This window comes from Chinchilla lanigera, unplaced genomic scaffold (genome assembly GCF_000276665.1).
Source record: "Chinchilla lanigera isolate Chin_1 unplaced genomic scaffold, ChiLan1.0 scaffold00008, whole genome shotgun sequence".
Taxonomy (NCBI): Eukaryota; Metazoa; Chordata; class Mammalia; order Rodentia; family Chinchillidae; genus Chinchilla; species Chinchilla lanigera.
The window spans coordinates 3771683-3787454 of record NW_004955409.1 but is presented as its reverse complement, the minus strand read 5'-3'; the positions used below and the strand labels follow the sequence as shown (position 1 = coordinate 3787454).

General features: G+C 40.8%; 1 protein-coding gene across 2 annotated transcripts in view; it reads right to left on the bottom strand.

The window, feature by feature from the left end:
* Positions 1-315: 315 nt before the first annotated feature.
* The window catches only part of Trpm7 (transient receptor potential cation channel, subfamily M, member 7), a 96418-nt gene continuing 80961 nt past the window's right edge, over positions 316-15772 (bottom strand). Inside the window, exons 33-40 of one of the 2 annotated variants that reach the window (XM_005376661.2) lie at positions 15615-15665; positions 15471-15536; positions 14420-14703; positions 14214-14296; positions 13850-14055; positions 7573-7624; positions 7362-7468; positions 316-1678 (exon numbers count right to left, since the gene is read on the bottom strand). In XM_005376661.2, coding sequence (XP_005376718.1) covers positions 1548-1678; positions 7362-7468; positions 7573-7624; positions 13850-14055; positions 14214-14296; positions 14420-14703; positions 15471-15536; positions 15615-15665 — 980 coding nt within the window. In that variant the 3' untranslated portion in view covers positions 316-1547. The remainder of the gene's footprint in view (positions 1679-7361; positions 7469-7572; positions 7625-13849; positions 14056-14213; positions 14297-14419; positions 14704-15470; positions 15537-15614; positions 15666-15772) is intronic. The other variant, XM_005376664.2, reaches the window with a different exon arrangement.

Here is a 15772-nt window from a genome sequence, read left to right as displayed (position 1 = left end):
GGCTCAGCTCTGCTGGCGCCGGCCGCTGGTGCAGCTCCCGCGAGGCCGCCCTCCGCCTGCAGAACCAGGGCGGCCGCCAGGCTCTGACCGAGACCCGCGGGCATCACAATCCTGTTCCCCGCGGGTTGCCAGGAGACGAGGGGCGGCCGGGCCCCTCTCCTCCGCAGTCACTCTGCCCGCTCCCGCGCCCCGCACCCCGCCAGCAGCCGCGGACCTCGCTGCCCTCAGCCCCAAGCGAGGGAGCAGCCGAAGGGCGACAGGCCCGGCCCCTTCTGCAAACGCCCGCTTTCCAGTGATTGCACTAATAGACAGCTATAAACAAGAATAAATTTATTTAATCTGTCTTAAAGATTTAATGATATACAAAATGTATACAGTATATCTTTAGTAATACACTTTCTCTCGCCATGTCAGTATTAAACACTATTTAAACAGCTTATTCTCTTGCCTTGTCTGTATCTATGAGATACACTACTGGATACAAGTAAGCTTTACACTGCTCCCTTCCAGAAAAATTAATAGTACCTAGGAAACAGAACAAAGGAAAAAAAGCAGATGAAACGTTTTCTTCTTTTATATTCAGAAACAGGGGCGGTTAAATTGCATTTCATCGGCCTAGCGCTGCGCCGCGGTCTCCAGACATCACCCGATGACGATGATCCCACTCAATTCATGTCTTAGGTAAGTACCACACACAGCATTCACGGTGAGATGCCCCTGGGCAATCTTAAATATAAGCCAAAGCTCATATCCAGGTCCTGATTGATACGCTGTCCCTAAAATCTTTGGGGTAGTAGCAGCTCGCAGGTCAGAGGTCAGGGACTCCTCACAGGAAATGCCCCTCAGCAGGAGTTACCTTCTCCTTTCAGGATGGCTTCTTCTGCTTAACAGTGATTTGATAAAACAAGGTTTAACAAAATAAGATCTGACACTTTTGCACAATTTGGGCTCTAACAAAAAACTGGCTCTGTTACTCAATTCAGAGCCTAACCCTGATTCATAAATAAAGTCCCTCGCTGAGAACCGGCTTCACTCAGGCCTCCACTGCCCGTGAACTTGAGTCATCAGGAGGCAGCTCCTTTGCCATGGCCTGCAGCTCCCCCAGTTAGGGACAGCAACACGACCCCCAAGCACGCTAGGAAGACTTCAGACTGCCATGTAACCAAAGGCTGTGTGAGTTCATTTCTCCTGCTGAATGGCCATAAGCCAGCTGCCAATAAAACGTGCAGACATCTAACTTTGGTTAATGGTATTGCACCATGTAAGAGGGAGTCATACCCTCATCAGATCTGCTTTTTAAGGAGCCCTTTAAAATGTTATAAATACTAATGTTCCATTACTTCCACAATTTCTCAACTGCCAGCTATATCCTATAGGGAGTTTCTAACTGACAAGTTTGATTAGGCCAAAAGAATATGGCCATTACACCATGCTGGGGTCAGCAGATTCAATTCGCATACACCTTTCTCCATCACCCATTTCCTCCTGAAGGCAGCATGACCTACAAACATGTTGGTGAGGTGTAGGCAAAACCAATGATTCGGCAATCACAGCATGAGACGAACAGAATTAGTTGACTCTGATTCTTTGGTAGAACTTCCAGGCTGAAGGTTCAAATCTGAAGGCTCATCCTGAGGAAATACCATTTTATCAGGAGTATAGTCATTCCTCTTCAGATCTACATTCACCCCAACAAAAGAAAAAAGAGTTCCTTAAAAATGCACGATTAAGAACATTTTCTAAATCAACTTTCTTCTAAACATGTCACACTTATTTTCCACAACCTGTTATATACTTAAGGGACAATATTTATACACATAAACATGAAATTACTACGCAAGGACCATCGATCAGTAACTCATGTAAGCACGGGAATGAAGCAGCTAATGAGGGCTCTACCAGGGGAGAACAAGCAATTAAACCAGCACATTCTGAGCAGGGTGACGTCTGCAGTGGGCCAGGCCATGCGCAACGGTGAAGTGGCAGGTCATCAGGGAAGACAGCCAGGGAAGACACTGAGCACACACTCAACACCGAAAGCGAGTGTCAGCGCTCTGCAGGAGCCCTTGAGGCCAGTGATGGGAACCCTGCCGAGCTTTCAACAATAACAAACAGCAGGCTGTGGTGCGTGCTGGCCACCGCTGCTCTGGATACAGCTGAGGAAGAAACAGATGTACTGTGCTCTCACAAAGGTAGGGAGACAATGGCTTTTGTGCAGCACATGAAAGGAAGGTGAGCAGAAAACGAGGTCAAGCAGCAGTTAATGGTCAAGGATTAAAACCACAGCCTAAGGGCCAGGGAACTTAGCTCAGTGGCCCAGTACCTGCCTGCCAAGCGCAAGGTCATGAGTTCGATTCCCGGTACCAGAAGAAAAACAAAACCAAACCACAGCCAAGGAACCAATCTGACCAGTGAGTGGTCTGTCTTGGTAAATAATCTTACGAGGGTGCAACCAAGCTCATTTATTTACACTCTGGTCATCTATGCACTCTAACAGTAGAGTTAGGTAGCTGAGACACAGACTGCATGGCCCACAACTCAGAAACTTCAGTATGCTGGCTGAAGTGATGCACGCCTGTAATCCCAGGACTCAAGAGGCACAGGCAGGAGGATCGCTGCAAGTTCGAGGCCAGCCTAGGCTACAAAGTGAGTTTAAGGCTAACTTACATAGCAAGACCCTGTCTCAAAAAGACCAGAAAAAAAATCTTTGTTGCCCTTTACCAAAGTTTTGTGACTGGTAATTTGGGGGATCCAAGTTATGAGGTGGAGCACAGACTACAAAGAAAACCTACTGAGCATACACATAGCAGTCACATGGGAGGAATATAATCTAATTTGTTTTGTACAATGATTCTGTGAAGCTCTGCCTGGGCAAACAGCAGGCAGCCACCCACAGCAGCCACCCAGGAAACAAGATGGCGGAAACAGAAACAGAAACAGGCAAATTCCAGGGCAACTTTGGAATCAGAGCAGACACATCTTAATGGATTGGACGCAAAAGCTGAGGGAAAAGTGGGGAGCTTCATGTTAGGGTCCCAGCTACCCTTATGAGGTAAGGAAGGAGAATTCTGTGGATAGGGGTGGGAGATGTGCCCCCAAGTTCTGGAATGGATATGTTACTATCAAGATACTTTAAGAAATCCAAATAGAAATGAGGGAACTAAACAGAACCAGGAGCACAGGAAAGAAAGAAGTCTTCAGATACATTTGGTATGGTCAGTATGCAAAATGGGACAGGATGAAGTCAATGACTTACAAACCGATATGAGAACAGCTGGAGAATTGTAACAATTAATGAAGTAGTATCAAATTTGTACTTTATACCAATCATGGCCACACACACATGCTTACTTTATTCTGCATAGAAACTATAACACTCAAAATATGAACTGTTAATTTAAATCCAAGAAACAGCCTACATTAAATGATCCAAATGCATGGCTGCAACTACATGAGTTATTTTTTTGTTTGTTTGTTTGGTTTTTTTTTTCTTCCTGGTACCGGGAATTGAACTCATGACCTTGCACTTGCCAGGCAGGCGCTGTGCTGCTGAGCTAAATCCCCAGCCCCACTTGAGTTATTTTTGATATAAATTAAACTCAAGTTTATGCCAGTATTGTCCTAAGGGAATATAACTAATTTTTAGCTGTACTATATAAAGAACAGTAGAGAAACATGCAGTTATAGTTCAAGGCTTTGTTATTAATTAATGGATGTAGTCATAAGCAAATAATCTCAACTTTAATTATGTGAATAACACCTTACAACCCTAATACTTGATGAAAATCTGAAGTTTACAAATTAAATAAGCTACACAAACCCAAAAGTCACAATCAAACACACCAGAATGAAACTGCTGAAAACCAAAGACAAGAACAAATCTTGAAACTAGGTGGATTAAAATGGTGCATCACATTTAGGAAATTATTCAAATGAATGTGGTGTTTTTATCTGAAACAACAGAGGCCAGAGGACAAGAGGACATTTTTTAGGTGTTGAAAGGCAAAACTGTCAACCTAAAACGCTACATTCAGGGAAAACAGCCTTCAAGTATGGAAATCATAGAAACAGACTCTTAACTGAAGGAAAACTAAAAGCAACCACTAAAAAAATTAATATAGATTAAAACAGAATACTAAAAAATATTCCAATATTTTTGGAATATTGGGGGTGCATGGAGGGGGTGCAGGTAGAAGTAAAGGGGAGGAAGCACATCAGAAAAATAAAATAAAAATGACAAGATTAAATCTAATGATATCAATAATTACATTAAATGTAAAGGATGTAAAACACCAAATGATGGAAATGTTTAGATTTAAAAAGATCAGAAGCCCAGCTGTGTGCTATTACATATGTGCATCTGCATGTGTGCATGTGTTTGAAAAAAAAGAAAAGGGAATACGAAGTAAACACTCATCAAAAGATAGCTGGAGTGGCTATGTTAACACAAGACAGTATTCTGCAGAACAAGGAAGATGACTACAGCATTGCATTGTTGTGAAAGCATCAATTTAGCAAGAAGACAGTAACAATATTAAACATGTATGCATCCAAGAACAGGCTTCAAACTACTTGAAGGAAAGAACTAAAAGGCAAAACTGATAAATTCACAATTATACCTTCTAATTCATCAATGGAACAAAGAGAAAATCTGCAAGGAAATTTAAAAAACACCTAAATAATACAATCAAACTTAAACATTTATAGACAATGCCATCCAATAATAGCAGAACATATATTCTTCTCAAGTGAATGTGGAATGCTCACCAGAGACCATGCCTTTCTAAGTTTTAACAATTTTTTAATTCAAATCACACAATTATATCCTCACAGTGGAATTACACAAGAAATCAACAGAAAGGTATCTGGAAAATTTATAAATATGTGAGAACTGAAAAAGATACTTCTAAATACTTGCTAGGTCAAAGATAAAAACCAATAAAAATTAGAAATATTTTTAAATAAAAATGAAACAAGTTGGGAGTATGGCTGAAGTGGCAGGCCAACTGCCAAGCATGTGAAGCCCTAAATTTGATCCCTAGCACCACAAACACCAAAGAAAAGTGAAGGCAAGAATGAAAGAGAAAAAAAAAAAACCAAAATTCATATGGTGCAGCTAAAACACAGGGAAAATTATGGGACTAAATGTTTTGTTAGATATGGTCTTTAATCATAAACTAAACTAGAAAATGGAACAAATTAAACTTAAAGCAAGTTAAAGATGGAAGTAACAAAAAGAATAAATCAAATCAGAGAAATCAAGTAAATCAATGAAAACAAAACCTAGTTCTTTAAAAACTGTCCATAAAATTGATCAAACCTCTAGCTAGACTAACCAAGAAACAGAGTACAGACACAAGCAACTCACTGCACTTCACACACATCAAAGTCAAAACATTCAAGAAGCAACTGGTAACCACAACAGTTCTCTACTGATTAAATCAAATTCTTGGTGAACACAAAGAAAATTTCCGACAGAGAGTTTCCATGGACAATTCTACCAATCATTTATGGTGGAGATAACATCAATTCGGTACAACCTACTCCTCAAGAGAGAAGAGGTATGAACACTTTCCAACTTATTTATAAGGTAAGATAAAGACAATACAAGAAAATTAAAAGCACAAAAACAAAAAAAGCCACCAGCGAATATTCTTCACGAGCACAGATGTAAAACCCTTAACAAAATGTTAGCAAACTGAACAATTTTTTAATTGTTTTAACAATTTTTTAATCTCAACAACACATGCATGAGAAACATATTATCACAATCAAGGGCAGTCTGTCCTAGCAATGCAAGCCTGGCTCAGCACTAAAAGTGTCCACTATGGCGTGCAACTCAGTGGGAAAGTGCCTGCTTATTAGCGGGTAAGAGGCTCTGGTTTTGATTCTCAACAGTGCCACAAACAAAGCAAAACAAAACAAAATCCAACACAACACAACCAAAATGAACCAAACCAAACCAAACCATCATCTAATGTAACATACAATCCTGTATTAACTGGTAAAAATCACATAACCATGCCAGAAAGTGCGGAAAAAACTTCTGAAAGTGGAAATGGAAATGGGATGAGGATGCAGTATAGTGTGAAGGCCCTGGGTTCTATTTCCAGTAATGCAAAACAAACACACATATCACCTACTGATACTTTGAATAATCATAAATATTTAACCATCAGAAAGCAACCTAATTAAATGGTTCAATTTTCATGAAAGATCAGAATTAAAACACAGAAGTTTCTCCATGCAGGATAAACATTCTGAAGAAACAAGGAGTAGAAGGAAATTTCCTCAACCTAAATAAACTATATTTACTACAAAATCATTAGTTATCATCCTAGTGGCAAAATACGGAATGCTTTCAGGAACATAGGAAGGATGTCAATTTTTATCACACCTATTCGCCAATGTACTAGAAGTACTTGCCAGTGGAAAAGGTCAAGAAAAAGGCTTGCAGGTTGTAGGACAAGGAACCAAAACTGTCTTGTCTACACAGAAAATCCCAAGGAGCCTATTTAAAAAAAAAGGAAAAGTTCCTAGAAAAGGTAAATTAACTAAAACTGCAGGATACAAGGTCAACATACCAAAAATCAATGGTCTTTTCATATACCAGCAGTAAACAAAATGCAAAATACCAACAGTAGTACCACTTACAACCTAATATTGCTTACTAAATGTACGGCTTTGTTCTAAGTCCTTCATAAACACCAATTCATTTTATCCTTTAAAAACTGGTAATACAAGTAACTCCCTGGAGCCATGCAGTCTGGCTCCTGAGCCCAAGCTCTTATTATATTGGCCATAAAAGATGGGGCTTTTAAAAAACAGTTCAACAGCTTGGAATTCTTCAAATCCAAAGATTACATGATGAGAGAACATACTCGTAATTCATGTTTCTGCATCACAGAATACTCTCCCCACTTTTCTGCAAGGTTAACTTGAAAGTCTACTTAGCCTGCAGGTCTAAGCAAGTGTCAGTTCTACAGCATCATTCCCTGGGCTCCAGGTCTGGGCTCAGTCACTGCTCCCATTTATGCAGTGCTCTGCCTCTCTCTCTCTCTCTCTCCACTGTCAATAGCAGTCCCTGCCAATACTGCCATACCCAACGCTGCCTGAACTCCATGAGGCCAAGGAACGTGACTGCTCACTATCCTACCACCAACACTTAGCTGAATTCCCGGCATTCAGCAAATAAAATATATGAAACGAATGAATTGTGTGTTTTACAAGTAATGAGGGGAATCACAGATGCACTTACAGCTAACACCGTGGAGACCATTAATCAAAGCCCAGCCTCACGAGCACTACAGTACCCAGTGTGGTTGACAAGTTCTATGTTACACTTATTAAGAAAACCTTACCTGGAAGCTTAAGCTTTCGACAGCAAGAATTACAGTGATGCTTTGCTCTGAAGTTTTTTATTGCATCTTCTCCTAGATTTGCTGGGCCAAAAACCATATCACAGGATCTGTGGAAATTAGTAGTTTAAAAAAAAAGGTAGTTTATGTAAGGAGAAATATAAAAATTAAAATTATGAAAATATACTTTAATGAAATTATTGAAGCTTATTACCTCTTTTCTTCTGCTTTTATCACAGATGGGTCAGTCAAGTTTTCGCCCACACCTTTATATGTACATAGGAAAGGATAATTCATATTATATAACTGATATAGGCATTAATGTCTGCATAACAATCCTAACAGAGTCACAGTATGATCTACCATTGCAACGTTTAATTATTCAAGGAGATTTCTCTCCTGGCATTTCCTGATTTGATTATGAACAAGGGCTGAATGTCACAGTGGGAATTCCTGAAGGTACCGAGCTTCTTGTCAATGGTGCTCTGCTTGTAAAAGGTCTTTAACACCACCCTTGATTCACCAAAAAGGACAGCTCGATACATGAAGGCACAATTCGAAGGCATTTCAAGGGAAAAGAAATAAATAAACACATTAACATGTGACATATTTTCTTGCAAAATATTCACAATATAAAGAGTGGGACTGTGAACCATCTTCCTTTACCTGCAGCCTTCCCCACAGGTATTAAAGATGTGGTGAAATCTTTCCAGTGCCTTATATATTAAGACATATGAACATATATAGCAGTTGGCATGGTGGTGCAAACCTGTAATCTTAGCACTTGGGGAGGCAGAAGCAGGAAGTTGATAAATTCAAGCCCAGTCTGGGCATCTTAGCAACTCAGTGAGAGTGTGTCTCACAAAATGGAAAAGGGATGAGGATGTAGTTTAGTGTGAAGGCCCTGGGTTCTATTTCTCGTAATGCAAAACACACACACATATCACCTATTGATACTTTGAATAATCATAAATATTTAACCATCAGAATGCAACCTAATTAAATGGTTCAATTTTCATGAAAGAGCAGAATTAAAACACAGTATTACTTTCCACCTAACAGACTAGTGAAGATGAAGAATATTTGTATGTTTGTAACACCACTCTTCATAGTAGCAAAAAAAAAAAAACAAAAAAAAAAACAAAACATTACAGTGAAGGTCTTGTTAACAAAGGATGTACATTATGCCATGCCTTCTTACTGGACTATCATAAAGCTACTAAAAGAAATATCTCAGATTCATCTATAATGACCTAGAAGATGTCAATGATATAATGGTAGGTGAGGAAAAAAGAAAAATATAGTTACGTTTCATAGAATACAGTTTTGAAAAAACTAGCACAACATAACAAAATGGGGAGAGAGTTTCTATTTCTGTACATGTCTTCACAAAAGTAGAGAAAACAAGGATGGGACATTTTGTTCTTTGTACATGTATCTCTGTACTGTTCAATTTTTGTCATAATCTAAAATATTCCTGTGAAAAATGGCATCATGAACATAACAACCATGGAAACAAAACTGCGATCATAGATGAGCACTGGAGTCAGGAGTAGTACAGCTGAAAATAGGCATATGATTTTTTTCTCCAAAAAGTTCAGGTTTTTATTACCAGGTACTTTTTGTTTCTTTTTTTTTGAAAAGAGCTTGCAAACTTTTATCCCAGATTAAATTCTTAAAAGTCTCAATTTGACCAGCTGTGGAACTTTTTTTGTGTTTGTGTGTGTGGTACTAGGGCTTGAACTCAGGGCTTTGCGTAAGCACTCTACCACTGAGCTACAACCCCAGCCCTAGAAACAATTTAAAAACCTATAAGGTATATTGAGGACTAGGGTTAAAAAAAGTTATTAACAAAAAGTCATCCTTCAGGAAGAATGAATGCCCACGCTGCTCTGACAATGCAGGCCGTTAATCACCTGGTCAAGGTGCTACAGGTGAGCACCTCACGGCTTCAGTGCCAATCTTTACTTCTTGTTGCTGGAATTTCACATGTGTTTTTCCAGTGGATGACCAGGCAGTGGCAGAGATGGTAAGGACACTTACTCAGCCATGTCCTGCTCAGCCTTGGGAGTGGACAAATAATCTAGTGCTTAGCTGCTTTTGTCTCCCTGTCATCTTGTGACTTAGGTTTTTCTAGACATCCAGGTCAGTAACTGAAGTTGCAACAGTGCCAATGTCAAGATGGCTACAAACCTTGGGTCTCACCTCACTGGTTTTCCTTAATGTCATCTGAGTCCTTTCCAGAATGTCACTGGCAAGAACACCCTGCACAACCACAGACTACAACTCCTGCACCTGGTTATCAGCGCCTTCCCCAGTGCCTCCCTGCAGGTGTTGGTCCATGGCTGATGCCCACAAAGTCTCCCGAGGCAGGTGGGAACATCTATCTACTGGGACAGGGCCTGACTTCCAGAAGTGCTCTATGATCTCTCATTCTTTTCTTCACCCTCACTGTTATGGTTTAGACTTCAATGTCCCCAAAACTCTCACGGGGAAGCTACACTCCTTAGTGGATTAATGAGAGTCCACTACTGAATGAGCTGTTGGCAGGAGGTGGGCCTGGTAGGAGGGGCGGGCTGCTAGGGGCATGCGCCAGGTGTGTGCAACTCTCTCTCGCTCCGGCTCTTCCAGGCCTCTGTGCTTCCTGGCTGTATGGCTGAGCAGCTTTCCTCCACCATGCCATTTCTGCCTTGCAGCCAGGCAACCATGAACAAAACCCTCTGAAAACAATGAGCTGAAATAAACCTCTTATCCTGTAAGGTGTGAGTGTCAGGTATTTTGTCCCAGTAGCGGAGAAGTGACTACTACACAAACTGTTGCGGTTAAGTATGTTGGTAATTACATGAAGGGCTAGAATAACAGAGTAACACCCTTAAGAGTTCTGGTCTGCTGCATATGTACTGCCTTAAGCTTGAGCTTCACCAGCTTCTGCAACATCTGCTGCCTGTACACCCCACTTTCTCTAGTTTCTCTACTCCCCTCCACACTGTCAAGGCACATCCTGGGTTACTATGTATACAAATATGTCTTCCTTGGTGTCATTCTGCAGTGGGTGTGATTGAAGAAACCACACCCATTTCTTACACTGATCAATGTACTGCTCCCCCAACCCTCCCCTGGTGCCCTTCTGTTTTGGTTTTGCCTCTGCAAGGGAGCACCGCCTTGTGTGCTGCTGTCCACGGTGCTGACATGGCACTGGCAGTACTGAGACTGGGGCCCAAGGCAGGCACCTGGCACCACCAATCAAACCCCAGCTGTAACTTTTTACTCCCAAAATCTTAACTATCACCTGCTAACCAGAAACCACCTGTTGACTAGAAGTCTTGCTGATAAGGCAAAACATGTTTTCTGTTTTCTGTACCTTTTTTTTGGTACTGGGAATTGAACTCAGGACCTTGCGCCTGCCAGGAAGGTGCTTATGCCACTGAGCTATCTCCCCGGCTGTTTTATGTAATACATATGATGAAAAACACAAAAACCCCAAGAGATGGCTTTTCCTTGTAATACGCAGTTTACAGGAGAGATGAACTGTTCAGAGATGACTAACATGACACAGCATTTGTTTTGTAGACAGGGTCTCACTTTGTAGTGCAGGCTGCCTTTGAACTCACTAAGTAGCTCATGCTGGCCTCAGACTCATAGTGATCCTCCTGCCTCAGCCTACCGAGTGCTGGGATTATAAGTGTGTGCTACCACGCCCAACACACAGCGTTTTTACACCTGCGTCCTGCTCAGTGCCATAGCAACAGGAGGTGGCTCTGAAATGACTAGCACAGCGCAGTACTTTCCACTAGTTGATTTTATGCAGTTAATAATACTGCATCTCTACATTAATTTGTTTACATTTCTCTTGACTGCAAGTAGCATCATGCAGTCTGTGTGTAAATTTTGATAAATTCCAGCTATTTATGATGGATTTGCCCACATTTTGTGGCAGTAAATGATAAAAGACTATATACATTTTATGCATTCATGACATACTTAACCTTTTTTTTTTTGTCTTTTTGAGATAGGGTTTCACTATGCAGTTCAAGCTGGCCTTGAACTCACTTTGTAACCCACATTAACTCTGAACTCACAGCAATCCTCCTGCCTCAGCCTCCCAAGTGCTGGAATTACAGGATGTACCTCCAAGCCCAGGTCTTTTATTGCTTTGTTTTTATATTTCTTGGTTATATGGTTTGTGAGGTTTTTCAAGTTATTACAAATCTGCAAAAAGTAAATTCACAAAGTGGAACTGTATAATTCAAACCTACATTGTTTAAGGAACAACTGTACTTCGTTTATTAAAAATATTGCCATCTTTTAAATCAACATAGAACAGACATTATAAAATCTGTTTGGTCTCACTTCCCATATATGCTTTAGGGAAATTGTTTAAAAAATATTATTTTAATAATTAAATGACAGGGTCTCAGCATGCAATTCAGGTTGGCCTTGAACTCACTATGTAGCCCAGCTGGCCTCAAACTCAAGGCAATCCTCCTGCCTCAGCCTCCCACATGCTGGGATTATAGGGGTGTACCACCAGGCCTGGCTTATTTTAATAATTTTTGAAATTTAACTGGATTGGCCTAATAACACACATCAGAGTTTGTAGCAAATTTTAAAAATATTTTCATCTGTGGAATGAAAGGAGTTACTGAATGATAAATATTCTAAGCAACTTTTTGTGCAATTTAAAATCTGGTCTGAGTTTACATTTGAAACTGAGACTGCTCTCTGGAGAAAAACTAAGCAAGCTATAAGGTGAGAGTACATCCAAGTAGAGCCGGTTAGTGCTGCTGTGAAGCTGTAAAGACATTACTCCACGCAAGGCCACCTTCTCACAGCCTCAACTCTCCTCCTCTGTCAGATCCATCCACTGCAGTGTCTGTGAGTCACCTCCCCTACCCTCTAATATGCACCACTCTCCCCTAGAACCTGGGCTGCCCCCATAACACGTCATGACCAGTGAATATGGGGGAAGAGACCTAGGTCCCGCCTCAGGAGTCTGCTTTGTCCCTAGGAGAAACTAGCTCCATGTAAAAAGCCCAAGACCTGAAACTGGCATGCTGCAGAAAACCCAAGCTAGACACCCATGTGGAGAAGCCTTGGTGAACTAAGGAAGTCTGCTGACAGTGAACACAGACATTTTTTGGGGAGTGGCTGGAGTAGGTTACTGAAACTTGAACCAAACATCTTTGCACTGGGCTACACTCCCAGCCCTTTGTTATCTGATGAAAAGTCTTGCTACATCGATAAATTGCCCAGGCTGGGTTCGAATTACAATCTTCTTGCCTCAGCCTCCCAGGTAGCTGGATTATAAGCATGTGTCACAATGTCTAGCAAGACCTGACATTCAACTCTTGCAGGCTATGCCATGTCTCTAAGCCAAGTGAGCCCCTCAAAGTGACAGCAGCATGACTTAGCCCCACTATACCATCCAAATCTCAAATCAAGTGTAATCCCAGCACTCAGGAGGGCCAAGACGACAGACTGCCTAAGTTCAAGGCCAACCTGGGCTACACAGCAAGACCCTATCCCCACCCCCACCCCCAATCAACCCTGAATCAAAACTAAGAAAAATTGACTTTTTTGAAGGTAAAAAGTCTTACTACATAGCTCAGGCTGGCCATGAATTTGCAATCTTCCTACCTTGGGCTTCAGACTATCTGGGGTTATACATGCTCCCTTTGACTCTTTTAACCCAATAAATTCTTAGGTAGTTTAGTTCATTAGTTCACAGTAAAGAGTAACATAAATACAGGAACAGATATTATTGTTTTTTAAAAAAAGGTCCCTTATGCTTTGTCCCCTCAAGCCTCATGCAGTCATGGGGGGAAGGCTTTTCCTAGGCAGCTGAATCTAGTCTGTGACTGGTTCATTGTCTAGTGCTGGTTAGGGTGTGAGCGCTACACCCTGGGGCAGGTACTCTGCTTACAAATAAGGGATGAACCGAGGCTTGCTCCCCTCTCCTCTTGTTGCTTTTGCTGTCTTCTGCTGCCACCAATGGTTGCCCCTCTGCCATGTGCCACCCTACCTTAGAGCCAGCCGATTATGGACTGTGAGCTAAATAAACCTTTCCCGCTTTAATTTTGGGTGTTGGGTATTTCTCAGCGACAAGAAAAGTAACTAAGACATGGTCTTTAAATCAAGATATGTGAAGTACATGTACCTAACTGTATAAGAACGTAAACATTATATATTGTTAACATTATGTACTCCAAACGTGACCTAAAAAAGTCTTTATACCTTTGAAAATATTAAATGCTATGTATCTGAGAGTAAACTCTGCTATGTATCTGAAAGTAAACTTTGCAAATTTTTGCTCATCAAAACACATTATCACCTTAGTAACGAGACAGCTAGATCCCACTAGTCAAAGCTCTGCTTGTGCCTGGTGTTTATTTTCAACCTTTATCTGCCCAAGTCTCTAACAGATTTGTGTATTATGTGTAATGTGAGCACCTCCTGTACCCTTTCATCTTAGCAATAGCTAATAAACCTACCTTGTAAATCAAGTACCAGCAACTCCCCTCTGGTGTATTCGTAAGTCCAGTGGCTAAAGGCTAGCATCATCTCTTCTAGCGTATTAGTCGGGATAATCTCATCACCATTGTTATTATTGTATTTTCTAAATTCTCCAGTCATGCATTCTTCCACAGCGAACCACTGTCCTGCTGAATGGCAATACAGCAGGAAAACTTCAAGGAACCTTATGAAAAACAGTTAAAGGTATTACTAGCAGTTTTAATAATAAGATTCTAATTGATATTAAAAGTGGTGACAATTAAAACACTCAACATCAATAATAAATGTCAGAAGACTGCTACCCACACAATACTAAGAGCCCAGAAAAACGTAAGGATTTACCTTGGCGAATATGGTATGGATTTGGGTTTCATTTGATTGAAGGCAAACGTGAGCTTCTGGGCTGCTCTCTGTTGCTGAATTTCCTACAGAAGGAGAGGAACCCTTGGTGAATATTTAAATGATTTTATCTGGCTTCTTCACACTTTCAGAAGTCACAATAGGAAGTTCAAACTATGTTTCCTAGTTATGCAGTCACTGGCACTTACTCTGAGACAGAGATGCAGAACTGTATCTTCCCGATAAATACTTGACCATGTGTTCACCACCTCAGGAAGAAAAGACTTGATGATATAAAGATGCCCCGATTTGAGGATATCATGTTCTGACCAAGTACACTGCACTTTGACAGCTCTCCGCAAACCTCCTCCCATCTCTTCTTTACTTAAAAACTCTATCTTGGCACAGAGGCCCAGCTGTGACCAGGAAGACATGCTGTTATGCAGTATGCTGGGCGAGCTCTCCTCCAAGCGGTACACAGTGACAGGCTCACCTGCAACACCAAGGGCAGAGTTTAAGACCGCAGTACGACTCTTTAACAACACAAAGCAGGTGTCTTAACGCAGTTTTATTTATTTATTCCTTTTGGTACCGGGAATTGAACTGACAACCTTACACTTGCCTGGTAGGTGCCGTCCCACTGGGCTATATTCCTGGCCCTTAATGCAGTTTTATAAAGAGAAGTTTAGAGTGGCAAATGATCCGAAAGCCAATGTACCTCAGTATGTCTCTAAATTTATAAAGAGAAGCTCTTTTAAAGTTATGAGCACTTTGCGATAAACTTTTAGAAAGAAAATGAAATTATAAGCACTTCTGAGTGAAACTTTATTTTTATTTTTTTGCCTTTTTTGAGACAGGGTTTCGCCACGTAGTTCAGGCTGGGCTTAAACTGACAGCGATCCTCCTGCCTCAGCCTCCTGAGTGCTAGGATGATAGGTATGTGCCACCACGCCCAGCTCTGAGTAAAACTTTAGACAGCATTTGAGGACCATCTGTTCCTCAGATGTCAGGTGATACTTGCTTTTGTTAAGACACAATGGATTGACAACTTTCCTAAATTAGAATACACACATTTGCAGATATGTCAGCAATAGAGAAATCAAAAACTTCTCATGCTTCCTTCTAGTTACAGATACATCATGCATGCAGTAGTCAGACTAATTAAGAATTTAGACAAAAATCAACATTTCTTAAATGACCCTCTTCTTGCAGTCTCCAACTCATGATCAGGGTGGGGTCTACTTTTATTTTTGGCTTTACCTCTTGGAGGCACAGGTGTGAATGGAATGCTCTGCGATAATCTCATCAAGTTATTTCTTTCCACAGCTGTGTATAAATGAGAGGAAAATAGTGAAATCTCTAGTGGTACAAAATATTACCAAATTCTGTTTTAGCATTACTGACCTGAATAGTAGTAATTTGTATCTATCACTGGCTTAAATGGAGAAGCGAGACCTAAATAAAATGACAAATAAACAAATGAGACTATTTTAAAATTTCTAGTGCAACATAACTATTTGTTTACTCCCTACAATCATCTTAAATTTTCATGTAATCTCACT